The sequence below is a fragment of the Oreochromis aureus genome, linkage group 12 (assembly GCF_013358895.1).
Source record: "Oreochromis aureus strain Israel breed Guangdong linkage group 12, ZZ_aureus, whole genome shotgun sequence".
NCBI classification, from domain to species: Eukaryota; Metazoa; Chordata; class Actinopteri; order Cichliformes; family Cichlidae; genus Oreochromis; species Oreochromis aureus.
In genome coordinates, this window is record NC_052953.1 from 12,308,314 (window position 1) to 12,334,336 (window position 26,023).

Sequence of the window (26,023 nt, forward strand, 5' to 3'; positions counted from 1 at the left end):
TTAACAGGAAATATCAGTATCAGGAAGTTGAGTGTTTGGAGATTTGTTGTGTCGCCAAATGTGCTGCAGTAGTTTTTATTAAAGTTTTACTCATTGAAAGCTCGGATACACACAGTAAACCTGCCGTTTAAACACAAAAAAGGCGTGAAAACGCGTGAACGCTGCGTGTGGAGTCTAAGGTAGGACTTAGGAGTTGAAATGTTGACGCTTTTCTCCTTGAAAATAAAACCCGAAGACTAGTTCCAGCTCATTTTATATGAACAAAGAAGTACAAAAGAAAAGTACATTTTTGTGTGTCGGTGAATAATATTTTTATAATGAGTAAAAGGTTGGCGGTATATTTACTGTAAGTCAGTCTATGAAGCTTAAAACGAAACCCCTCAAGCATGTAGCGCCCCTGTAGTGTTTAATGGGCCTCTTAATAGTCTGCGACTATATGACAGCTAGTTTTCTTTATATACACGTAGCGGGCTTTTTTTTAATAAGCTGGACTCGCCTATAGGAATGTTTATATGTATGTTTAGTCTCTTTTATTGCAGCTGCTGTAAAACATAAACTCAGTGTTTATGTAGTTTCACAGTTTGGAGAGCTTTTATCTCATCCATCAGACCCCTACAGTCACATTTATAACAATACTGATAATACAATAAATTCCCAATTAGATTTTTTTTTTTCATTTTTTATAATAGGTTAATTAGCTTATGGGAATTCATTCAGCTTTTTGTTACTTTTTTTTGCTTTCTAGAAGCCACCAACACTGTTGTTTCTGTTTCTGTATACACGTGTTATCACCTACAGGACAAACACAGCATTTCTTTTCTTACTTTCCCTGACCAATAGGCAAGTTACTCATTTTTACCAAATTAATGTTTTACTCTTGGACATTTTACTCTTACTCTTTGGACATTCGCTGCTTTTTCTCTCATTTTTAGTCTAGTCCTTGTACCTGATCATTTTCAGGGGAATGTTTGGTTTGTTAAGCCACTTAACAGTGGCCTATGAATCATTCAAAAAGGCACCTAACCCAGAAATGAGCCAGTGTTTTGTTTACATATAACATAGCAAAGAACTAACTTAAAATTGTATATTCAGACGCTAAAGGTCTTTTGCAAAAACACATTTGTTCCCATTCCTTTAGATGAATTTACAAACAAAACAAAAACAAGGGCATAAATGTTGGGGATAAAATGTTTATATAATGTTTTTGCATCAACCAAGTGATTCCCAAACACCGATCAGTCAAACGGTTGGCATATTCTGGCATAGTGTGCAGTGTGTTTGAGGAAACTGGACAAGTGGAAGGCAAAAGATGAAGTTGCACGACTAAAACTCATGTTCTTAGAAATGGGAAATAGTCCAGCAAAGACCTGACACAGAAGCTGCGACATGCATCCTGACCTTCAGTCGATCCACCTAATGTTCACTGACGCCTCATCAGAAATGGTCTCAGTGGAAGCGTGGCTATTCTTAAGGAAGGGAAATGGGGAGAAAAGGCCAACACGAGAACTGAACTGAAAAGTTAGTGGCAACAGCTCTGACGGAGTGATGAACCAGACCTGAAAATTCTAGTTCCAGTCGTCGTATTGAGTGTCTACAGCCATCTATAAAACACGGTGGAGAGTCAGTCATGGTTCTGGGCTGCATTTAATGGAATTATGAACACAGACAAGTACTGTCAGACTTTGAGCCATCACACTGTACCATCTGGAAAGAATCTAATTGTCTATGGCTTCGTTTCTTTCAGTAATCCCAAACAGTGCTAATGCAGGAAAGACAGACCTGGGTAGAAAAACACAAGATAGGAAGCTTTCAAGATTGTTAGAATCGTAGAAACTGTTATGTTATTTTGTATCTCTATGTGTGTTTGCATGTTTCAATCAATCAATGCACCTATTATCAGTTTTGCTAGCAAAATATAAAAGGTTGACTCAAGACCTTTGCATGTTCCTGTACAAACCAGAAAACACTGTAGGTCTCAGAGCTGAGAAGCTTGAAACAAGGCTTTTTTTAGGCATTCGTTCAAGACGAAGCAGTTAGTTATTTGCTTGAGTACTGGTTGCATGCTCAGACAAATGCATACTCCCATGACATTTTTCAGGACAAACGCAACATTTTAGCCTTAGTAATGGGTCATGACGGATCCACTATTTTTGTTGTTTTAGGTGTAGGTGAGGAGGTCATGAATCGAGTACCCCTGCAGCAGCCGCAGAGCTGCGGGCCCTGGGAGCTGAAGGAGCGGCTCGGCACCGGGGGCTTTGGGAATGTCACAAGATGGCAAAACAAGGTATTCACTCCACATACTTCTAGCATATTGTTACATCTTTGAGAATCTTATATCTTTAGGACATAATAGACAGGAAAGAGGATGTTTGAATAACAAACTATTACACTGACAAGATAATTCAACATGTCCTGCTGGAGTTTCCGGGAAGCCATCGGCTCTTACCACTGCTGATCAAATTTTAAAGTTAAGGTTTTGTTTAGATGCAAATAGTCATTTTAAAATGGAATCAAAAATGAAACTTCACTTGTGTGTTTCCCTCTTTGTGTTTAGTAAAACTTTAAAATGAGGAAAACTTCCTCAACCTGCTGAGGCAAATCTTCCTTGTTCCTCCTACAGCGAAAGCTCATGTAAACAGTATAATGACCGTGGAGGTGGATTAGCTGTAGGGTACAAATTAAACTCATCTTTTAGCTAATGTTTGTTTGTATTTCACTAAGATGACACTCGTGGAATTGTGTGAAAGAATGTATAAACAGCTCTCACTGGATTATTTTGATACTACAGAACTCTTGAGGATAAAAATATTAGGTCCCCTATGAAATTCTAAGTATTTTAGTTTTTAAAAGAGTAAGTAATTTTTAAACTTGCTAGTTTTCTTCAGAAAGCATAATTTATTTCTATTTGAACAAAACAACTATTATTTCATTAAAAAAAACAATTTATCATGGTCCATATTGTTACCACCCTGAAAAACGTTTTAGCAAGCCATAGCACAAACCAGCATTGTGCAGTGTGGTGCTTTAACTTTGTAACTTTGTAATGCTCAATTTACACACAGTATAAAAACTTCAGCGAGGGTTTAAGCTGTCACTTTTGTTTTTGGCATGATGCTTTCCAAAGTAATCAGTTGTCATCATAAAGAATTGGTAATGCTCACAAAGCAGGAGTTAGATACACAAAGTTATCACAGCATTCCCAAGTTTTAATAACTGGAGTTAGAAGTATTATCCCAAAATTTAAAGAGACCAAACAGTTCAGAACAAGCCCGACAGAGGTTGGAAGTAAAAGGTTTCAACAATTCTGGAAAGAAACTGAGTGAGAGATGTCTCCAAAAACCCCAGAACAACGGTGAAGACACTCCCGAATGACTTCCCAACTCAGGAATTGTAGTCGGAAAGAAGATATTCAGTAGAACACAGGAGTTGACTGTGAGGCTACCATGTAAAACTCAATTTTTCACCTTCAAGCCAGACTGACATGTGCCAAGGACAAGCTGGAGAAAGATTATGACTAATGGAAGCTCAGAAAGTGTTATTTATAAAATATGGGTCTGATGAAAAGAATGAAGGTCTTTGAACTGAACAAAAGAGCATTTGGGATTTCACCTTTGTTCACTCCAGGAAGCTCTTCTTTGTGCACAGCCCATGTGAAATAGTGTCTGTTGTAATGATGTCACTCTAAGTCACGGGATGAAAGCATTTGAAAGTTACATCACTGAACAAGAGGGCACTCTGTGAACATGACAACACCCGATTAGTAGGTCTTCCTTTTCCTTTCTTTAAAATTGTACTTTAGCTGTTCTGTTGTATGACTCTCATTTAATATTGTCGTATTTTTAAAGCTGGCTTTGAGCCAGTAAGTATCGTCATGTGACTAAAATCCACAAAAGAGAGTTAAAAATCATTTCTGTTGTGGTTTCATTATGAAAGATTTCAGCACTTCTCATTCGTTAAATAAAGAGCTGTCCAATTCTCTGTTGGTGGCTGTAATTCAGGCTTTTATAATTGTTTTCCTGAAGCTGCACCTGTATTTTGCAAAATGTGTATTTCATAATATACACTCATTGGCCTCTTTATTAGTTGCACCTTGCTAGCACTGCTTGGACCCAATTTTGCCTTCAGAGATGTTTTAACTCTTCGCGGCATAGATTCAACAAGGTGCTGGAAACATTCCTCCGCCTTTTTAGTCCGTGTTGACATGATGGCATCATGCAGTTCCTGCAGATTTGTTGGCTGCACATCCACAATCCACGTTCCATTCCATCTCATCTGGAAGGTGATGTGGAGGCTGTTAGAGTTCTTGAACTCATTGTTATGTTCAAGAAATCCATCTTAGATTTTCTGAGCTCTATGACAAGCAGCCTTCAGAAGATTGTACACTGTAATCATAAAGGGATGGATCATTAGACTGCTTGTCTTCTGCTGCTGTAGCCCACCTGCTTCAAGGTTTGACTTGTGCTGCTTTTAGAGATGCTCTTCTACATACCTTGTCTATGATGACTAGTTATTTCTGTCTCCTCAACATCACATTAACTAAGAATTTAGACCAGAAAACTGCTGCTCACTGGATATTTTTTTTTCTTGTTCTCTGGAAAGTGGGAAAATACAAGTAGATCAGCAGTTCCTGAAATACTCAGACTTGCCCATGACAAATAAGTCACGACAAAGATGATTTACTTCCATTGCTGTTTACATTAATCAGTGAAGCATTCAAGAAAAGAAGTTTAGCATTGTAATCACAGTGCTAATCATCGGTGCCACTGTAAATTGACCTTTAGGAGGGAGAATGATTTAGAGGACTCTCGTGGCAGTGCCGCTGTGATGATTAAACTTCCTCTGCAGGAAAGGTTATGTCTTCCTGCATTGGTGACAATACTGTTGGCTAATAATAGCTCATATGGGAAGTGAAACGCCTCCATGAGAAACAGGTAGGAAGAAGTTGTTTCTCATCATTTTTGGGAAGTGATTTAATATAGTGTATGCTCTGTGGTTTGCAAAGGTGTAATGATAGTTGTGTATTTTTCCATTGTTTTAGTCTAGTCCATCCAAACAGGCTCACAGGCAGGCTAGCCCCAACTGACAGTGGGCATCCATACCTATGGCCAATTTTTGATTCTTTTACCCCTTTTCCCCTCATTTTTTTCTGTTTATCATAAAGTAGAAATGCCTGACCATTGTGTTTTTTGAATACAAACTAGTCGTGGTAAAGTATATAATTGACATTGAAGATCGCACAAAGGGTTTTGTTACGTTCATTTCCACTAGAGCAGCTTTGCATGATTCACACTTCAGATGAAGCTTTTTTCTGTCTTTTATTTGTATGTCCACTTTAACTCTGTAATGCCATGTGTATTATATTTGATACATGAGTTTTTGAGGCTCCTACGTCATTATTGTGATTTTTATTTTTTAAACCTAATCCCAACAGCATCATGTTATTATATCAATTCCAAGAAAAGCTGGATGTAGCAAATAATACAAGTTGATATAAATTATATGAATTAAAACTCATGTATCCAACTTGATATTAAATCTATTTTTTTAATTTGTTAGAAGGTTCAATAAACACTCTAGTTTAACTTTAGTTTCAGGTTTAATGGTTCAGACTTTGTAGGTTTAATGTATTATCCTGATGTATTTATAATTTTTTTATTTTGCTCTTACTTCTCTTTTCTCTTTCCTTTTTTTCTGTCCTAACCACTGTTTCTTTCTTTTTTTTCCCCCCTTAAGCTTTTTGTCCCATGACACATGAACTCTGAACATTTCAGGAGAATCAGGTTGAGACATTGTCTGCAGTTGCTGCCTCTGACATGTAGCACAAATTAGGAAACTATCTGAGTCAGCCTCATTGCCAATACTGGAAGTATTTTATTTTTGGCAAGGTTACTGCCAGGTTAGCGAATGTTGAGGCACTGCAGAGATAACATCTCAAATCTCAACATCTCAAATGAATTGAGGACCTCTATTGGATATTGTGTAGAAAAATAAAAGGGTAAAGTTCATGCGCGAAAACGGCTTTTCAGTGTAAATCAGTGTAATGTCCTCTGAAATGATGGAAGTCTGACTTTGTGTCTGTCTGTTTTCAGGACACAGAGGAGCAGATTGCTATAAAGCAATGCCGCCAAGAGCTGAGTGAGAGAAACAAGGAGAGATGGTGTCTGGAGATCCAGATCATGAAAAGGTCAGAAGCTGGGTTTGAGATTATGTTGAGTGGTTATAAGTATTACAACTCCATCCAAGTCCTATACAGAAACTATAACTGATTTAAAATGTGATCAGTCACCTGTTCCCTTGCAACTAGTTTTTTTCCCCACCATTGCTTCTTGGAAGTCCCAGTCTGACTTGCATTTGTGTGCAGAATGAGCAGCAAACTGTCAAGGAATCTTCAAGGAAAAGTCTCTTTTTCCACAGTGATGCATCTCAGTTTGTGACACATCAGTTTTTAAGAAATTGGTGATTTTCCCGTGCAAACTGAAACAGTTTGGCGCGTTGGTTTAAGGCTGTTCTTGGCATGTTAGCCTGGTTCAGTCTGACATGTTGCCGTGACTCACTTTGGTACATTCCATGACAAACTGGGTGCTTATGAGTTTGACATTTGACTTTTATGTACCCATCTGTTTAACAAGTTTCTCAAAATATAAAAACCAATTTTGTGCCCCGAAATAGTAAAAATCACACATTAGATAATTAGAACAGCATGAAAGTGAGTTATTTTGGTGACTTTGGTTATTTCTGACGTCCTAGGTGCCACCTCCTCATTTTGCTCTGCTTTGGCAGGCATTCTCTTTCCACACCAGAAGCCATTCTGTTAATGGCTTCGGTTTTGGTGTCATGTCCCTGGATGCCAGTTTATGCGAGGTTTGATTATGTTTTGAGATGTGAAGTGCATGTGCTTTTTGTCATTTGGTAGTGCAAACACGCGCATAAAACCTTATTTTTTTCCCCCCTTGTCTTGCTTTAACAAGAGTGTTGTTTTCAGACAGACTCGGTCACAACCGCAACCCTTCCGTGCTCCCACGCTCAACTTGGGGAAAAAACCACTGGGTAGGGGACAAGGCAACCTACCATTATATTATTACAGCTACTTAACACAGATTTGCACACGAACATCTACTGAAAAACACATCACTTTGTTTTTGAGTTATAATGTGTTTATAGAGCTGGTATTCTGTTGCTTTTGCAAATGCAGAATGTCTTTTTAAAACCAAGGGAAAAAAAACATTTCCAAAATCTCATGCAGGCTTCATCCCACTCTTCCTCTCATTGTGTATTTTTTTTCCAAACGTTTTCTCAAATAGAATTAAGAACGAAATGCTTTCCAGGTCATATATAGTAATAATAATAATAATACCTTTATTTGTATAGCTTTAAAAAAAATACCCCCCCCTCTCCCAAAAAAAAACAAAAACAAACTGTGCCTTACAGTTTGGATAAAACTATACATTAAACGTAAGTTCACCTGCCCCAACCGACAGACACACAGTCAAACATACGTTCTTACATTCAGTCATACATACACACATACAGACACACAGCAGTCTGTTAAAGATTACAGAAAAGCTGAGCTATAAAATGAGTTTTCAGCATCTGTTTAAAACAAACTGCTGATTCAGGCTGACAGAGGCTGTTACAAAGTTTTGGTACGACAACTTCAAAAGTGTTGACCCCTCTACCTTAGAAGAATGAAGAGGTTGTCTGCTGGAATAAAGTCTCAGGATGTCTGCTATCTGTGCAGGAACTTGGCCATGTGGATTTATGTTATTAATACAATTTTAAAATTAATTCTAATTTTAGCTGGAAGCCATTGAAGACAAGTAAGAGTAGAGGTGATGTGAACACTGGCTTGTTTTTGTTAGCAGCCTAACAAAAGAGAAGAGTCAGTGACAGTAAATAAGTTGGGAGAACGTTAAAGCATGTACTTTTTTCTTAGTTTAAAGAAACAAGACTGGATGAGCTTGGAGATGCTGGTTAAAAATAATACCAAGATTCTTAGATGCTGATTTGATATTGCTGGTGAGGAGGCCAGGATAATGACTGACCACTTAAGAGAAGCTGAACACAAGAACCTCGGTTTTGTCACAGCTGAAGACACCCAGTCTTTAGTGACAGTGAAGCTGAGGTAGGAGAGGCTGCTGAGATTGTTAACCTTGACAGAAAAGTATAGCTGTGTGTCAAAGATGCCTTTGAAGATGTTAAATAGATGGCCTAATGGTAACACATAAATTAAAAGCAGAAATGATCCAAGGATTGAAACTTGAAGGACTTCATATGAATCCTTGTATTCCCAGCAGCAGAAAACATCCTATATTAAAGCAATATAACTATACAGCTGAAGGTATTTAGTTTTGATTATTTATTGCTTTAACTGAACACTTTCATACGTGTGAGGGGGAAAAAGCAAGTTATGAACTCATAATAACAGTCATTTATTATTTCAGTGATTGCTATCAGTCTTCTGCTATTCAAGTTCCTACAACACGGATTACGTGCAGTACATAAATTTCTTGGTCAATCTGATATCAGTTTGAGTCTGTTATCTTTACACGCTCCTTTGCTTTTTTATCTAATTAATACCGGAGTCAGAGGCAATCTGAAACACATTGTTTCAGTGACACATTATGAAACCACAAAGCTTCAGAAATGGCAGAGGAGGAAATTGAATCAGATCAAAAAGTAAGATTTTTAATGATCCAGAGATTGTGTGATGTAAACAGTTTTGAAGGTTTTGTTATTTTGAATGCAAGCCAAGTTTTAAACATTTTTCTAATAAAGTTTAAATGAAGAACAGCACAACATATGGTAGCGTAGCGAATGTTTTCTATGTAAGACAGGATATGGTAAAAGAGCAGTTCCCAGGCAAAAAAAGGCTGAAACAACAGATTTTATTTTTTATAGATATCACAATGCGTAACTTCCTTAGAAATAGCTGCCATGAACCTGGAAATTAATTAGTGCAGTCAGTCAAAACATTGGAGCGTAATTCAAGATTAATCTCTGTATATTTGCTTGGTTCTTACTGGATATTACTGGTGCAGTGACGCAAGACAGGGAGTTTATTTATGAAGTTAACTGCATGCTTGAATAGGCTGGGCTGAAATGGGTCCCAGCCAATGGCTGTCCAAGTCTGATGGGGAAAAATGTTAGGCTTTGGAAGTGGATGCAAGATAAAGACTGATGTGAACCCAGGTGTTTTTGCGTTGTGCAGGGGAAAAAATGAAAGCAGAAATGAGAGTTTCGTATGAGGAAAGGGAAGGATGTTCCAGAGCTCTCAAATGCACAATTGAAGGCATTTGCTCAGACACTGAACCCGACTTTAACGCACTTAACCAAAACCATAAAAGACTAGATTTATTTCACCGAACATGGAAAAAGAAATGAAAAACTGCAAATGAATTAATTCAACTGAAAGCAAAATGGCAATAGCACTTTGTAGAGAGTTAAATCTTTCAATGTTCGCTGAAACCTTTTTCACAATTGTTTTTGAGATTGTTGATTAAATAGTGATTAAAATGTTGGCATTTTATTATAGCTTAATTCTAATATCCCCTTTTACCACCGACAGTTTATAAAGAGATACAATTAATAATGAGCAGAATTGAGTTTACCTTATTGGTGCCACCCTCCACAGCACTCCCAATTTCTTATGAAACCCCCTTGGGAAGATCAATTGCCCTTCTCTGATTTGTCATTTTCTTTTGTCATCAGATCAATTTCAGGAAAATTTTAGCAAAAGATGATTTCTTGTGGTTAAAATTATAATGAATTATATTGCTATAATACATTGTACAGTTCTTCTAATTAGTTTTTCTCACTTAGGTTGGATCATGTCAATGTGGTTGCTGCCCGAGAGGTTCCTCAAGGAATGCAGAAACTGGTGGCCACCAATGATCTGCCATTGCTGGCCATGGAGTACTGTCAGGGTGGAGATCTGAGAAAGGTAAAAGCCAGTTACGTTTGCGCGTGTATATGCATATACAGTTATGTGTAAAAGGAAGTACAGCCTCTTTCAGGCCTAATGTTTTACACATCAAGATATAATCTGAGTCATCTGGTCCTTAGCGGGTCTTAAAGTTCAGATGAACAACAACACATCTCACACAGTACTGTGCAAAAGGCTGAGCCACCAGTGTAATGTATAGACATACACTGAAATGCAGTAAAAAAGGCAAAAAAAAAAAAATAGTTTTTACAACTCTAACAAGCCTGAAAGTCAATATTTGGTGTGACTACATTTATGCTTCAACATATGTGTTTATGCAATAGGCTGCTAGTACTAAGTGCATGCATTTCGAATTTCAAAGTTTTCTATGTGTAGACATAACACAGGCTGACATTGAATGGATTATAGGTCACTGTTAAGATGTCAGGTACAAGTGCTGGACTGATAAGGCATCAAAAAGTTACCTGTGTCCATAGAGAAACTCTGAAAGACTACGAACGCGGACTACTGCTGAAGAACACGTCTAAAAGTATTTTAAAAGTCTGATTCCTTCAAAGCAAAATTTCAAGGGTTGGATCAAGACTGTTGCACAACACCGAATTACATCCTGCCATTATTTAAGCAAAATGTAGAAGCTGTATGTGTAAAGAGAATGTCACAAGAATGGTGATCATTTTAGCTTGTTTTGGTACCGTGGGACCCGAGCACCTTGCAGTCACTGAGTTTACAAGGAAGTCCTCTGTATACCAGATAATTCAACAATCAAATGGGAAGCCATCTTTCTGACAGCAATGATCGAAAGGATAGCAGGTAATCAAGATAATAAAGAATCAAGGTTTGCAAATGGCCCAGTCAAAGTCCAGATCTCAACCTGATTGAAGTGGTGCAACTTTCAGAGAGCTGTGTTTATCAAATGTTTGAAAACCTCAATGTACTAAAGCAAGGCTCGCAAAATTTCAAAATCTCTGGTAGCCCTTCGGGCAGGCACTCTTCAGTTTTTGGTAGCCCAAAATAAATTTAAGTAGCCCGAATAAAAAAGAGAGCAATTTTTTAATGTTTTGTTTCCTTTACAATATTATACATTAAAGTATAATATTGTAACGGAAACAAAAATTAATCAGAAAGTTGTTAAAATACAAATCACAACAACTGTATAAAAATCACAGTCATCAACTCAAATACTTGTTTCTAATTGAACAGAAATTTCTATGAACTTGTAAGAACTGTGTAGAACATGAATCAGTCTGTGTCAGATCCTGAATCTGAAAATTCCACTGAAGTCAAGGGTAAGGGGTGAGTGGAACCAAGATCTAGGCCATTTGCTTTTTGAAGTTTGCAAAGACTGCTAAATTTTGACAATGGTAGTTCACTCTTTGCAACATAGTACGCTTTTGAAAGATTTTTCAGGACTTCTGCTTGTGCTTGGTTTATTTTTAGTATGTTTTTTGCAATTGCTGTTTGTTCTGGGAAAGATATTGCAGACTGAGCAATAATGCATTTCTTGCATTTCTCATGGTCTTTCTTAAAATTACTGGTCCCAGTTACAAAGGCGCTTGTCGACTCAAATGAAATGAAACTCACAACACACCTGGCAGAACATCATGTTATTTAGCTTGTCATATTCCAGCCACATAAATTCTTTTGTCCATGAAACCAAAAAAGCTGAGCTTTCTTTTTGCCTCATAGTCTGATTTGTCAAAACTTTTCCGTTTTGTGGTAGGCTTTTATTTGGCTGCCCCTTCTTCACCCTGACCTGTCTTATTTGGCTCAGCAGAACTAAAATACCGGCGTAAATCCTGCTGCTTTTACACAAGTACTTACATAACGGTCAGCGATTCTCTGCGCAATCAACCTCTCACATGTTTAAGCTTGCTGTGGGAGATTTCACTTGTCACGTTTGAATAGTAGCTAATGAGTGATAAGACGATGTCAGAGGAACTGGTGCGCAATTAATCGTCACTCACCAATCAGTGCCGCCGCTCTCTACACACCGTTCGCGCGATCGCAAAGTGAAAGTGAAAGCAAAAAACAAGCGCAAATTCAAACGCGATTTCAATATGTCACATATTGGCAGAGGCTCATCGATGCCAATGACATAATTACTCAGCTACATTTTCGAAAGAATGCAAAAGCACTGACATATATTTTCCCTTCCTAAGATAGCCCGACGGGCAGGGCTGAGATAGATTTTGGTAGCCCGACTGGAAAAATCGCTAGCCCCGGGACGTCGGGCTAGCGATTTTGCGAGCCCTGTAAAGCAAAATCTTTAAGAAAAGCAGGGCAGAATTCCTCCACAACAATCTAAGAGACCAATAAAGTCATACAGAAAACAGTGATTTCAATCATGGGGTGTACTTAGTTTTCCACACACTGGTTCTTCAGTTTAGTGTTTGTTAAATAAATAAAGACTTAGTATAATATGTTATGTGTTGTTCATCTCAGGTTGGATTTACATATTTTTTTAGATAAAACCTTGGAACTCCAATGGGTTGTACTTTCTGTTTCATATGACTTATGACTTGATATGATGTGGTTTAGGTCACTAGATTTTTTAATAAAATTAAATAACTGTGAATGGTTATCTTCGGTTGGTAATATTTTTTCTCATTCTTAATCTGAGGAAATATATGCTTGTCTTTTGAAATCTTTTGAGTCACATGTATGTATCAAGTTTAGAAATAATGCTAGTAGCACAAATTTAAAATGGCAAATGTAACAATTACTGTACATGTATGTTTTGTTTTTGTTTTTTTAATTTCTGTTTTAAGTCTGATTTATTTGGAAAAACAGCTACTCAGCTGTTTGCTCTTCATTCTGTGGGATAAATCTGGTGCAGTTTTTCATTTGAAAACAACTGAGTGTTCACCCCAAGGCCAGCAGAAGAGGAAAATGCCAACCATTGCAAACCGCAGTGTCATAAAAATTTCAAAGCATCCCAGATGGTCGAAAACTAAGCAGATGGAGCGCAAAACTGCGCCATCCTCCTTTGTCAGGCTTGACACAAGTTACCAGCAACAAAGTGCTGTAAAATGTTTTGTTTAAAAGAAAGAAAGAAATCTGCTTTTACTACCAAAATTGTGATTTGTACGTTTGCAAAAGGGCCTGAGAGCCTTTTGAAAAAGATTGGTGCTTATATGTCTGATCTCTCATAAAGATAATGTACTTAATGGACTGAAAGTAGTTTTTTATAGAAGGATAAAGAAGAAAACATTCATGAAAAGGACAGAGTAATGAAATCTTGCCTGTGTAAAGTTGCATTGCTTTCTGCTCCCTGGTTCATGTCACTGAGGTGTCGAGTTTCTGTTTTTGTGCTCTCTGCAGTATCTGAACATTTTGGAAAACTGCTGTGGAATGAGGGAGGGGTCCATTTTGATTCTGTTACGGGATATTTGTAAGTATTTGGTTTCACCGCCATCTCCATCATGACTACGCTAACCTTTTAAATCGTCAGTGTGAAAGACTGATAGATTAGCTGGGAGTGTGATCTGTTCTCTGTAGTAGGGAGGAAATGGTGCTGGTGAGCATCGTGATGTCATTACTGACTGTAAACCGCCATCCTCTTAGTCACCGTGGCCAGAGATCATACTCATAGCAGGGCTTACGTCAACAATCAGACCCCCATGCTCTCCGGTTTAAACATTATACATGAGCACTAACATCAGCATGCACTCTGTGTTTGTCTCTGTATAAATGACTTTGAGCTAAGAAACAAATAATATCGATTAAAGACATCTCGAGTGCATATTTCACTTAAACACGTGCGCATAAGTGGACACAGACATGCAGAAACTCCTTTTCCTGTGACCACTTTGTGGACATTTCCTGATAATGAGTGATCCACTTGTGACCCAGTCATGTATATCCACACCCACAAAGTCACACTCATTCACACGCGCTAACATTTAGATGCCCAAAACTTATATGTTCCACTTCATTCACCTCTCTTTGTTGACACACACGCAGGTTAATCACCCTTTGACTCACAATTAAAAGTGATATTAGAGTTTCAGCTGTGCTGCCTGTTAGGTTTTAATCTTTTACAGCTGATGTTATAGACTTGTTCAGGTGTTTCAAGACTACCTAATTAAATTGCTTATTGAACTATTTCATTGGATAGAACAAAGAACAAAGAATGTTTTTATTGATCTTTGGTGGTTTAACTTCTCACTTTGCTGTAGTAAAGTATGAGTGTGTCCCAGTGTGTGTCACACATTTCAGACCAAATCCACAGCATGTTCCAAACATGCACTGCAGCCGTGAAGGTTATGACATTAACAGATCTGATTGTTTGGCATTTTCTGAAGTTTAAGGCTACAGATTTTTAAGCTTAGCATTTTAGGTGGCTGCCATGTGGTTTTCGGTGTCAGATATGACCTTGTTTGGTGTGTGTAGGAATGAAATTCACTAGAACTTTTCAACTAAAGAGGAAAGTAGCTTTTAGGAAGTTTGCATTACGTAAAAATAATGTGGCTCAAACCCAGTCCCAGGGGGTCACAAGCTAGTGTACTCCCAGTGCCGGTCCCAAGCCCAGATAAATGGGAGGACCCTGTCAGGAAGTGGTAGAATCTGTACCAGGTCATATATGGAGATTCATTCACTGTGGAAACCCCTTGGGAAATAAAGGTACTTTGGGCTGCTCCCTTATGTACACAGTTTGGACCTCACCACCTGAGAAACACAGTTTCGTGATTGGAATTATCTGTTATCACTTTTCATATGCACAAGTTTGAATATACACTTTTAATGTGTTTAATATAATAATGTTAATTAATGCAATACCAACTAAAAGCCTCTCAGTTTTCATTATAGTTCTGTCTTCCATACAGCACTGTACTCTTACATATAAAAGTGAACCATGAGCCTCTGATAAACTTACTAACATTCCTCTATATCTTCACATGCTGTGCTTTTTTCCATCAGTTGTAATGCATGCAACTCCAGTTTTACATTCTTACTTAATTGTGACTCTTGCTGCTTTTTGTCCCTCAGCTTCAGCTTTAACCTACCTCCATAAGAAGAGGATCATTCACAGGGATCTGAAACCAGAAAACATTGTGCTGCAGCAGGGAGAGAAGAGAGTGAGTTAAAGACCCAGTGAAGCCCTTTGGTGGGATAAATGCACCCAAACCACATTAAAGACGCTTTTTGCCTCTATGTGGTTTGTATTGAATTAGTACAAAACACTTGCCTCTGTTATTTGCACATTTATCCTTGTACTGAATATTTAATGTGGAAAAGTCCACTTTTAAACTTGAACTTGGAGTTACAAGGAACCTTTGGGATCGTCTTACTGCTTAGCTTCCTCTACGGGCCTCTCTTTTTTTTTGTCCATTATGTAATAAATCATTGCTTGTTATCCTCCTCCTCCTCTGCAAAAGGGTACAGGAAAGTCAAGAATGTTATATAACCGAGTTCAGACATATTAAAGATGTTATAGATCCATGTTTATGCAAAGACTATTGTTTATAGAATCCAAGCCAAATTTAAGTTGGCTCGGATTCTGTTAAGTTTATAGATTTGCATGAACACTTGTTTTCCTCATGCATGGTAGAGAAACTGTAAAACCGAAATACAGACTTGGTTTATGGCTTGGAAGTTATTAAGGTACAAGTTGTTGATTTTTCTCACTCATGTAGTCGCTCAGCATTTAAAGGAACATTTCAGCATTTTGGGAAATATGTTTATATTCTTTCTGTCAGAGAGTTAGATGAGGAGTTTGATGCTGTACTCATATCTTTGCATTAAATATGACGCCAGCTGGCTCATAATACTAGAAATGAGGGGAAACGGGAAGCCTAGCTCTGTTGGATACTAAGAAAATCACCACTAATGACCATGTTATACATTGTTGATCCCAAAAGATATGCAGTGTCAACATTAATTTGCAGTTCTGTGAAGGTTGCATGACTATTTCTTGGATTTGAGCACTTATCAGACAGCCCCATATGAATGTGGTAATGATGCACAAAAAAGGCAAATAACTTTAATTAAACTATTCCTTGAGTGGAGCTATTATGCTTTTCCCTTTCGTTTGGCATATATGTACTGCCATTAAACATGGCCAAATGAAATTGTGAAGTCACTGTCTGTAAAAGTAATCCCTGTGATCTGAACACTCCATTTTGCTCTGTAAGACATGAAAGAGAGGGTATACCTTTACTAAGGACCATGTCAGGCCCACCCACCTACATCCTGTTTAAACCTTCTGTTTTTAAGGAAGCAGCGAATGAACAGAAAGTTTGCCTTAAATGTTTCAAACAGTGGATGATCTGTTTACGATAAAGAAGTGTTATTTTGAACTGTGAATCATACAAAGGAACTCTACAAGAGTTCAAGAATAAAAAGTATGTAGGTGTCTGTCTGTAATTATAAGAACAAATGATTCTGACTTTTCTTCTTTCCTCTCTCTCCTAATCTCAGTTGATCCACAAGATTATAGATCTTGGCTATGCTAAAGAGTTGGATCAGAGCAGTCTTTGCACATCATTTGTGGGAACCCTGCAGTACTTAGTAAGTACTAACAGCTAAAACAGTTACAGCACCCTCCTCGTCACATTTAGCTGAACCTTAATGCTTTTTCTTTCACTTCTTTCAGGCTCCAGAGCTCATAGAAAGGCAGAGGTACACGGTCACTGTGGACTACTGGAGCTTTGGGACTTTGGTGTTTGAGTGTATCGCAGGATTTCGGCCTTTCCTGCCAACGTGGCAACCTGTTCCCTGGTATTACCACATTTGAAATACTCCTATATCTGAACCAAGTTGTCATTTGTTCTATATTTGCATCAGTTAAAATAAGAAAGCGTCCAAAAAATGTTCACCATTTCAGCTTAATATATATAATATGACCAATTAATCTCAAATCAAAAGAAAAAGAACTTGGAAACAGTGGAAGGAAATTTTAAAACAACAAACCTGCAGAACCAGGCTTTCACTTCTTTTTAGTCTTTATTTTGGCAATCTGGGTCCATACTCGAGCTTAATAACTTAAACAATGTTGTTATCTAGGGTTAAGCAATGGTAAGCTTTATTGCAGATAAATATTATTTTTCCGTAACAGGATTTTAACACAGTGAAGATAAAAATAAGTAACAACTGTCAAAGAATTGCAGGATGTCAGTTGTGCCAATACCAGTGCGGCTTGTTTCTCACTCTTGCGATGAATGAATAACACGAAACTCTAGGGAAGTCTGCTAAATAGAGAGGAAAAATACTCTTCCCATTACTGGAAAACCTACGTGTTAGTGTCTGGTTGCAACCAAAGTGAAGATAAAATAGAAAAAGTACTACACTTAAGAGAATAAAATATTAAACCAAATTGTATACAATTGATTTTATGTTTTTAGGCACAACAAACTCAGGCAGAAGCAGGACAATATTATTATCGTCTACGAGGACCTCACTGGGGATGTCCGCTTTTCCGAACACATCCCTCAGCCCAACAACCTGAACAGGTATGTTCATATAGGGCAGACACACACACATGAAAATGCTGAATTTAAACTCATATATCTCAGTCTAATGCAATAACTGTTTGGCAGTCTGTTATTAAAGAAGATGGAGAGGTGGCTGAAGCTGATGTTAAAGTGGTCTCCTCAGGAGAGAGGCAAAGACCCCAGTGCTACCCCCAGCGACTGCTTCTCCCAGCTGGAGCTCTTATTGCAAATCAAGGTTAACAGAGAAATTCATTGATTTATTTGACTGATTTATACAACAATGTGCCTGCATTAAATAAATAACCTCAGGGACTCATAATAGTGCTATAATTAAAGGAAACTTCTGCTCAAATTCTACAGGATGTGAATCTTTAAAAATAATAATAATAATTTATTATTTATTTATTTAACATTCACTTGTTTAGTCTTATGCTTTTGGATCTCCTCTGTTCCCTCAGCTGGTTCATGTCTTGAACATGTCGTCTGCAAAGATCCTCACTTACTCAGTATCCGACGATGAGACGGTGGCCAACCTGCAGCTAAGAATAGAAAAGGATAGCAACATCCCTGCAGCCAATCAGGAGCTGCTGCTTGAGGCGGGGTTGGCCTTGGAGCCTCATGCGTTGGCCACACAGTGCGCCGTAGATTACACTGTAATGTCTTAACAAAATAAAAACACTATCCTTTCACAGAATATTCTACATGTGATTGTGATAATGTATTGATTTGTTGCTTTTGTTAATGTTTGTCTTTAGGAGATAGATGGAAGAAGAACAGACTTTCCTCTGGTTTTCCTCTTTGATCGTTCCTCTTGTGTTTATGAACCTCAGTTTGCTCCTCGAACTCTCCCTGAAAATATCCGCTTTGTCCGTAAGTCCAAAGATAAAACATATTTTATCTTATGATATGATTATGATTGTGTCATTTCTGTTGCTTTCACTTTGTTTAAATGTTACAAACACTCATATGTGAGTCTATCCTTCTGTCTCTCTTTTTTGCCGCTCTTTTTTCCTAGAAACCGACCCTAACTACGTTCTGGCTTACAGCCCTCTGAGGAGGACTTGTGGCCAAGCTTGGCACACCATCCGCTCTCTCAAGGAAGATTGGCAAAGACTGCAGCAGGGGCAGAAAGCTGCCATGTAAGATGTACACCAGCGCACATGCAAACCTCCTCATAAACATGCTTCTATTTAGTAAAAACAAACATCTTATCCTTTTTCTTTCAGCATGAGTCTGCTGAGACACAACTCTTCACTGTCCAAACAGAAGAATGAGATGGTGTCCATGTACCAGAGACTCATTGCCAAACTGGATTTTTTTACCACCAGCCTTCACATAGACATGGATAAATACCAGGAGCAGACAGCCACAGGGATTGGTACTGTTACAACATTATGTTGGTAGATAGTAACAACTTTACACTGCCACTACCAGGACTGCATTAATCTATCCTTAAAGAGGCAGCTTTTTTTTTTAACTCTCTTTATGAGCAGTCAGATTTAAGATAAGGAATGTATTATAATTACTAGCAGAAATGCTGTAGTTAGTATTGGTCAATAATACATTGGCAGTATCTTTTTATTTATTTTACAGTTATTTATAATTGACACTTTGAGACAGCTAATAAATATAAGTATCTGATAATGTGGATTTATAGTAAGAATGGACCGTAGAGCACAATTGTCAGATGAATCATCCTTACATGTTCTTTCACTTAAGCTATTCAGGATAAGCATATCCCAGCTGTCATGGGACAAAAGGCGGGGTACACCCAGTCTACTGCAGGCCTGCAGACTGTGCCATTGCACAGATAGAAACAACCACGGGGTGCACCACCATGCTCTTCTAGGTTAAAGTGACTTGATGTTAGTGCTGTTTGACTGATTAGCACTTCTTCGAAGGGGGGGTTTCCCAAAAACCTGAAATTGTCCATTTATACTTGAGACAAATTTTTACAATCTACATAAAGGTTTTGTTATCCAGTTAATTTCTGTCAAATACAGGTAGTGGAAATAAGCTTCATGCATACAGGGCTTGCCCTTAGGGAGCTCGGTCATTCAAGAGGGGCTTAGAGTAAAGCTAATACTCCTCCACATGGCAAGGAGGTTGGGGGTGAGGTGTTTCAGGCGTGTCTGGGAGAAGTCCTGGGACACAGCTGGATTGGAAACAACTCAATGTCCCCAGGTAGTGATACACGGTTTAGCGGCAGAAAATGAATGGAAAGATAAAATTGACCAGTCAACAACTAATGAGAGCATAAACACTTCTTAGTTTCAATTAAGGCCAAATTCCAGAAGTTTAGTTTCAGTTATTTGACTTCAACAGGAAATTAAATTAATATTTTGGACAACAGTGGTTAATTGTTGTAACACAGCAGAATTTTTTTACTTGTGATTTCAGGATTTTGTTGGGAACATGATGATCATATTAGAATGTTGTGGGGGATGTGTCCCCTTCAGTGTGTGTATTCATTGCATGTATTGAAGCTGGAGCTTGGTGGTGTCTATAAATGTCTCGCTGTCTCCAAAGAGATATTATCAGTGAGATATTATGCAGACACGTTACACTTGTAATGAAAGATGAGTTTGAGGATCAGTATACTCTGACCCATGAGTACTCTATACTTAAGTAATCATGCAATAATGTAGTACAGAGTATTCAGGGCTGGGAATGTCAGTATTCTGGCAGCGTCACAGCGGGTGTGAGATAGTCTGCAGTTATTTATGGCTTAATTTGGTTGTCTGTGGCTTTTACCTCAGGGGGAAACATTTATCCAAACTTGTCTGTCTAGAACAATGCAGTTTGCCACTAACTAATGACTAATGTCTTCTTACATTTTTTTTTTAGCATCAGACAAACTGCTGGGTGTGTGGAGAGAGATGGAGCAAACTGCTGTCAGCTGTGGTCAGGTAGATTTGATTTTTTCTCTCTGTGCATGTGTGCATAAAGAGTATTTATGTGCGTTTCAATAAGACTGAAACGTGTGGCTGTTTCTAGGTTAAGGTGAGTGAGTTGGAGGAGGAGATGATGCAGCTGCAGCCAGACATAGTGGATGTGCAGCGGCAGCCATGGAGGAGTGGAGAGGCCTTGGATACACTGTAAGTCTGAACCAAGCTTTACTGTAAAAAAATATATAAAAATAACAAAAGCAACTTCTCTGTGATCTTGGATCCTGCTCGCTTCCCCTCTTTGATCCTCAGTGAAGGAAAAGCCATGGAGCTGTTCCGAAAACTCAGAGAGAAGCCCAGAGGTTTGGACTATTCATGCTTCAGTTCACTTTTTATTTAACAGCGGTCACAGCATCTCCTTGTGAAAATAAACCTCCTTTGACATTGTTTCAGTTTGCTTCCTTTTCCTTCCACAGACCAGAGGTGTGCAGGAGACAGTCAGGAGGTGGTGCGTCTGGTGGTTCAGGCTGTGCAGTTCTATGAGAAGAAGCTCAGAGATTTCTACACACACCTCAGGTAGTCAAACACATTTTTTAAATCATTAAACAATATGCACTGGTGAGCTTTCATTTGGGAACTTTTGCTGTTAAACTCATGATCCATTATTTGGTGTTGAAGAGCAAAGTTGGTATCAGTTTTCAAGGATACTTATCATATATATATATGATTTATTATTATTATACTGAGTATTAAGAACAACTTTGCCTCCATGTGGTCCCTGTTATTTACATTAAGGGTACCTTTTGAATACAGTGTGTCCAAAAATATCCATTTTCTTCTGCCTATCCGGGGCCTGGTCACAGGGGCAGCAGCCTAAGCAGAGAGGCTGGGAGAACACAAAGGCATTCCCAAGCCAGCTGAGCAATATAATCTCTCCAGGGTGTTGTGGGTTTGGCCCGGGTTCTCCTCCTCGTGGGACATGCCCAGAACACCTCACCCAGGAGGCATCCTTGTCAGATGCCCGAAACACCACAACTGGCTCCTTCTGATGTGGAGGAGTGGCGGCTCTACTCTGAGCACCTTCCGGATGGCAGAACTCGTCACCCTATCCCTAAGGGAGAGGCCAGGCACTCTTCAGAGAAAGCTCATTTCCACCCGTTGTATCTGCAATCTGGTTCTTTCGGTTACTTTTGGTTACCTAGAGTTCACGACCATAGGTGAGGGTAGGGATGTAGGTTGACCGGAAAATCGAAAAGGCTTTGCTTTTACACTTAGCTCTTACTTCACCACGGCAAACCAGTAGTGTCCATATCACTCCAGCCAAAGCACCGATCTCCCCCTCCTTTTTTTTTTTCCAAAAATATTCTGCATGACTTTATGTAGCCAGCCATTGGTGGCTGTCAAACTGGACCCATGCAAAGGTAAAGATGAAATAATGTTTAATGATGAATCAGTTCTGTGAAGCCTTCTGGTGCTATGGCAGTCACTATGTTTCCATGAAGCCCAACACTACTACCAGAATTCTAGCAGAATTAAAATGCTCCACAAACTCAGCTCAATGAGAAAAAATGATCTCAAACTGATCAAAATTTACAGTTTATGAAAACTGGTTTCAAACCTTAAACCTTTTTATAAACCAATCAGAAGAATAGCTGTTTCATGTGAGGACAACCTGATTACACTCAAGCTGTTTTGCTTGTGCACATAAATGGGGATGTGTGGCAAGCGTGGCAGCTTCACAGTTTAGTTTGAATACAAACTCTTGTGTAATTAAAGAATCAACAGGAGCTCAGTAGTGACACCTACTGTGCTGAACAGCTGATACACATAAATATTTGGGGTATTAATCAAGCAAAAAGACAAATACACTACATATTCGTCATTTTTATGCATGCCCTATGTTCCAGTTATATGTGTCAGCACGTTAGCTACACGGGTGCTTCACCTGCTTTAATGTGCAGAAGTACCTGCATTAAAATTGTATTTTAAGAGCATAAGCAGAGTGTAAGATGACAGATTTACAACACCTAATTGTGGACATACTGATATTTTTAACAAATAAACTTCAAAATTCTGTTTTTATGTGTTATGCAGTAAGACTGCACTGTGCCGCCAGCGTGTGATGGAATTACTGCCGAAGGTGGAGGGCGTGGTCCAGAAAATGGCGGAAAGCGAACAAGTGCTGATGAGTCTGCAGGAGAGACGACAGAGGGAGCTGTGGAACCTGCTCAAAGTCGCCTGTGTGAGCAAAAATGACCTGTTCACAAACACAGAGACACTTCCAGTTCTGATCATATACGCTCAACAGCCACTTCATTAGGTGCACTTTGCTAAAACTGACTTAGAATTACATTTTCAGAAACACTGGAGATTTTGGTCCATGTTGACATGAAAGCATCGCACACAGAGTTAATGCAGATTTGTCAGCTCCTCATGATCCATGATGTGAATCTGCAATTCTGAGATTTTATTGTGTTCAGTAAATACATTTGACATGATGTGAGCTTTGTGATATGATGCATATCCTGCCTGAAACAACATACTCAGGTAGACTGTGGCATTTAAACTATGCTCTGCTGATGCTATGGCAAGATAATATCCCCCACACCATTACGCCAACAACAGCCTGAACAATTCACACAAGGCACGACAGATCCATGCTTTGTTGTTTATGTCAAATTATGACCCCACTACAGTCACAGCAGAAATCAAGACTCAGACCAGGCAGCATTTCTACAATCTTCTGTTTAATTTTGGTGAACCTGTGCAAATTGCAGTCTCAGTTTCCTGCTCTTAGCTGACAGGACTGGCATCCAGTATATTTTTCTGCTGCTCAGTGTGTTGTACTTTGAGAGACGTTCTTCTGCATACCTTAGTTGCAACAGGTGGTTATTTGAGTCACTGTTACCTTCTTATCAGCTGGAGAAGTCTGTCATTCTCCTCTGTCCTCTGGCATCAGCAAGGCATTTTCAACCAGAGAACTGCCGCTCACTGGATATTTTGTTGATCAGACCATCCTCTGTAACCATAATCGTTGTCTAACTGTAAAGTTTTGTGGGAAAATCCGGGTGGATCAGCATTTTCTGAAATACTCAGACCATCTAGTCTAGCTCCAGCAAGCCTGACACGTTCAAAGTTCCTTAAATCACCTTTCTTATTCATTCTCATGCCCAGTTTAAACTTCAGTAGGTTGTCTTAAACATGTCTAAATGCAATGAGTCGCTGCCATGTGATTGGCTGCGACTTATTTATGTTAACGTCAGATGAATAGTTGTACTTAACAAAGTAACCACACTAAATTCAATTTGCTTACAGCCTCGAGTGGGCAGTATATGTGTAATTTCTGTCTACCGTGATTATCAAGAGTGTTAAATTTGCTTATCAGCTAACATTGACTAAAGTCCATCATCTTGTCTTACACAGAGTAAAGTTCGCAGTCCAGTGAGTGGGAGTCCTGATGGATTACGTACCCCGTCGTCAGTACTGACTCCCAGACACAGCTTACAACAACTGTGAGTGCACTCACACACACACATACACGTGAGCACTGGGATGTGAGGGTAGGCATCCATTCAGACCCTAAAATTAATGATTGTAATATTGTTGGGGGGGTGTAGGCTTACTTTGAGTTTACATTTATTTTTACATGCCTATACATGATAACTAACCAAAAGAATTTTAAACTAATTACATATTGTGGGATTTTGTTTAAAGACAACTTTTCAGAACATCTGAGATAGCACAGACACATTACAGGAATCCTAATAAAGTCATCAGAGGCATGCATGAATAACTTTGGGTGTGTTTGCAGTGATGAGTCTCTTGTGGAGGAGAACAGGACATTTGAGAGCCGCCTTCAGAGTTTGCTGCATGACACCATCCAGGAATCTGAGAACAGTATGGAGGTGTGCAAACAGACGCATAGCAGCTGCATGGAAGTTTTTGTGATTTCTTTATTGTTTAAAACAATCGCCTTTTGTTTTCGTCCTAGATGCTGAGGGAGTGGACGTGGCTGCGTGGAGGCCAGGATTTCTCCAGTGACCTCTCATAAACTGAGTTTCTTTGTGGATATGTAGTACTCTGCTGCCTCTGTGTGGATGGGCTGTCAAATTACATGTGGGATGTATGACGACAGTCTGAAGTGGACATGTAGCAGTTTAAAAAAAAAAAACAGTGAGATTGCTAACACCTTATTGGCTTTGTGAAAAAGAATAATTAAATCTATGTTCAGGATTAATGTCAGAGAGATTAATTGGAGTGGGATCTTCCATCTTAAACAGAACATTCTGGCTGTAATTCCAGGAAAGATTAAAATCTTAATCTCATATTACATACTCATACATTCCTATAGGCTTACGGTTTATGAAGCACCTTGCACAGTTCTGACCTTATATCTGCATACAACATAATTATTGTAAATAATCTTTTGCTGGATTTGTAAGAAGATCTCTTTCTTAGTTTCAGAACTAATTTTGTTTCATCGTGATTGTTGGTCTTTGGAAAACACAGATGTTATTCTTAACAAATGTGTGCCTTGAACTGCGTGTTCATATCTGGAACACTACTTTTTATATCAGGTTTTATTTGGTTTAAGGATGTGATTTAGAATTGAAAAGAGGTCTGTTTTAACCGTTTGCTCAGTAACTGTATGAATGTGTTTTTATACCCACTTGCATGGGAATGCATGGGAAGATGAGGAATATCTTCAATAAGAGGAACACGTGTCAAATAAAGCACAGTCCAGTATGCCAAGAATAACTGCAAGTGTTTTGTTTATACTGTTGAATTGTTTTGACATGCTGGGTATATTGCAGTATGGCAATATTTTATATATTTTTTTAATCATTACCTTGAAAAAATGAAAAATAAGTCAAATGTGTGAATTTTACCAAAACTGTGAATTACCACAAAACCAACATATTACTCTGGTCTGGTACTTTGGCCTCACCACAATTGTTTTCACATTTTTCTTCCCGTTTCCATCGTAAGCCTAACAATTAAAGGTAGTACTGTAAAGATCACACAAGGTGATGCTTATTATAAAGTATCTCAGAATTCTTTTGTGTACAGACTTTATGCTGTTAAGATTGTAAAAATGTCAAACAAAATTAAATCTTGACTCTGGTAAGCAGTTTTAATGTGATCTGGTGTTTTCTTTGTTTCATTTCCAAATAATTTGTTTGGACAGGAGGGCACTGATGGCCTTCACCGTTTTATTGTGATTAAGAAAAGTAATATACAGTCATGTGGATTAGTGCTTGTCTGCAGTCCTGTGGAAACAAATTGGTACATCCCATGATTCATTACTTGTAGAACTTTTAGCAGCAATAATTTGTAACCTCTAATGCGGGTATTCCATCTTACTTCCTTTAGTAATCTTTTTCTATACAATTGTCAGTCGCTCACATTCTGGAGGAACTGAGTATGCAAACATTTGTTTTTGCACAGCTCTCTGTGCATAGATCTCAACTTTGATTCTTTGGATCAGTGCATGACTGGATTTCAGCCAAGCTTTGGCTCGCAGAGGTCCTCACGTGTTACTCTAGAATACTTTGTTATACACAGATTTATTCAACTTGATGACTGCAAGCTTCCCAGGTCCTGTGGCTCCATCACAAGCCCAATTCATCACCCTCCTATCACTGTGCTTGACAGTTATGAGGCGTTTGTGCTGAAATGCTCAGTTTCGTTTTCCCCAAATGTGGTCCTGTGTGTTGTGGCCAAACATCTCCACTTTGGTCTCACTGGTCCAAAGAATA

At 38.6% G+C, this 26,023-nt stretch overlaps 1 protein-coding gene across 2 annotated transcripts; it reads left to right on the forward strand.

Annotated features, from left to right (window-relative positions):
* ikbkb (inhibitor of nuclear factor kappa B kinase subunit beta) lies at positions 1-25,407 on the forward strand. 2 transcript variants are annotated; one of them, XM_031727998.2, is made up of 22 exons: positions 1-179; positions 2,163-2,284; positions 6,090-6,184; positions 9,820-9,940; positions 13,265-13,334; positions 14,933-15,021; positions 16,364-16,453; positions 16,539-16,663; positions 17,287-17,394; positions 17,482-17,611; positions 17,835-18,029; positions 18,132-18,246; positions 18,392-18,515; positions 18,603-18,754; positions 20,224-20,285; positions 20,374-20,474; positions 20,577-20,626; positions 20,741-20,840; positions 22,359-22,506; positions 23,688-23,776; positions 24,076-24,169; positions 24,256-25,407. In XM_031727998.2, the coding sequence occupies exons 2-22, from the start codon at positions 2,180-2,182 to the stop codon at positions 24,313-24,315; spliced, it is 2,223 nt and encodes a 740-aa protein (XP_031583858.1). In that variant the 5' UTR covers positions 1-179; positions 2,163-2,179; the 3' UTR covers positions 24,316-25,407. The 2 variants fall into 2 exon arrangements, with proteins under 2 accessions (XP_031583858.1, XP_039476891.1); XM_039620957.1 differs by lacking the exons at positions 22,359-22,506; positions 23,688-23,776; positions 24,076-24,169; positions 24,256-25,407 and adding an exon at positions 21,128-22,348.
* Positions 25,408-26,023: the final 616 nt, after the last annotated feature.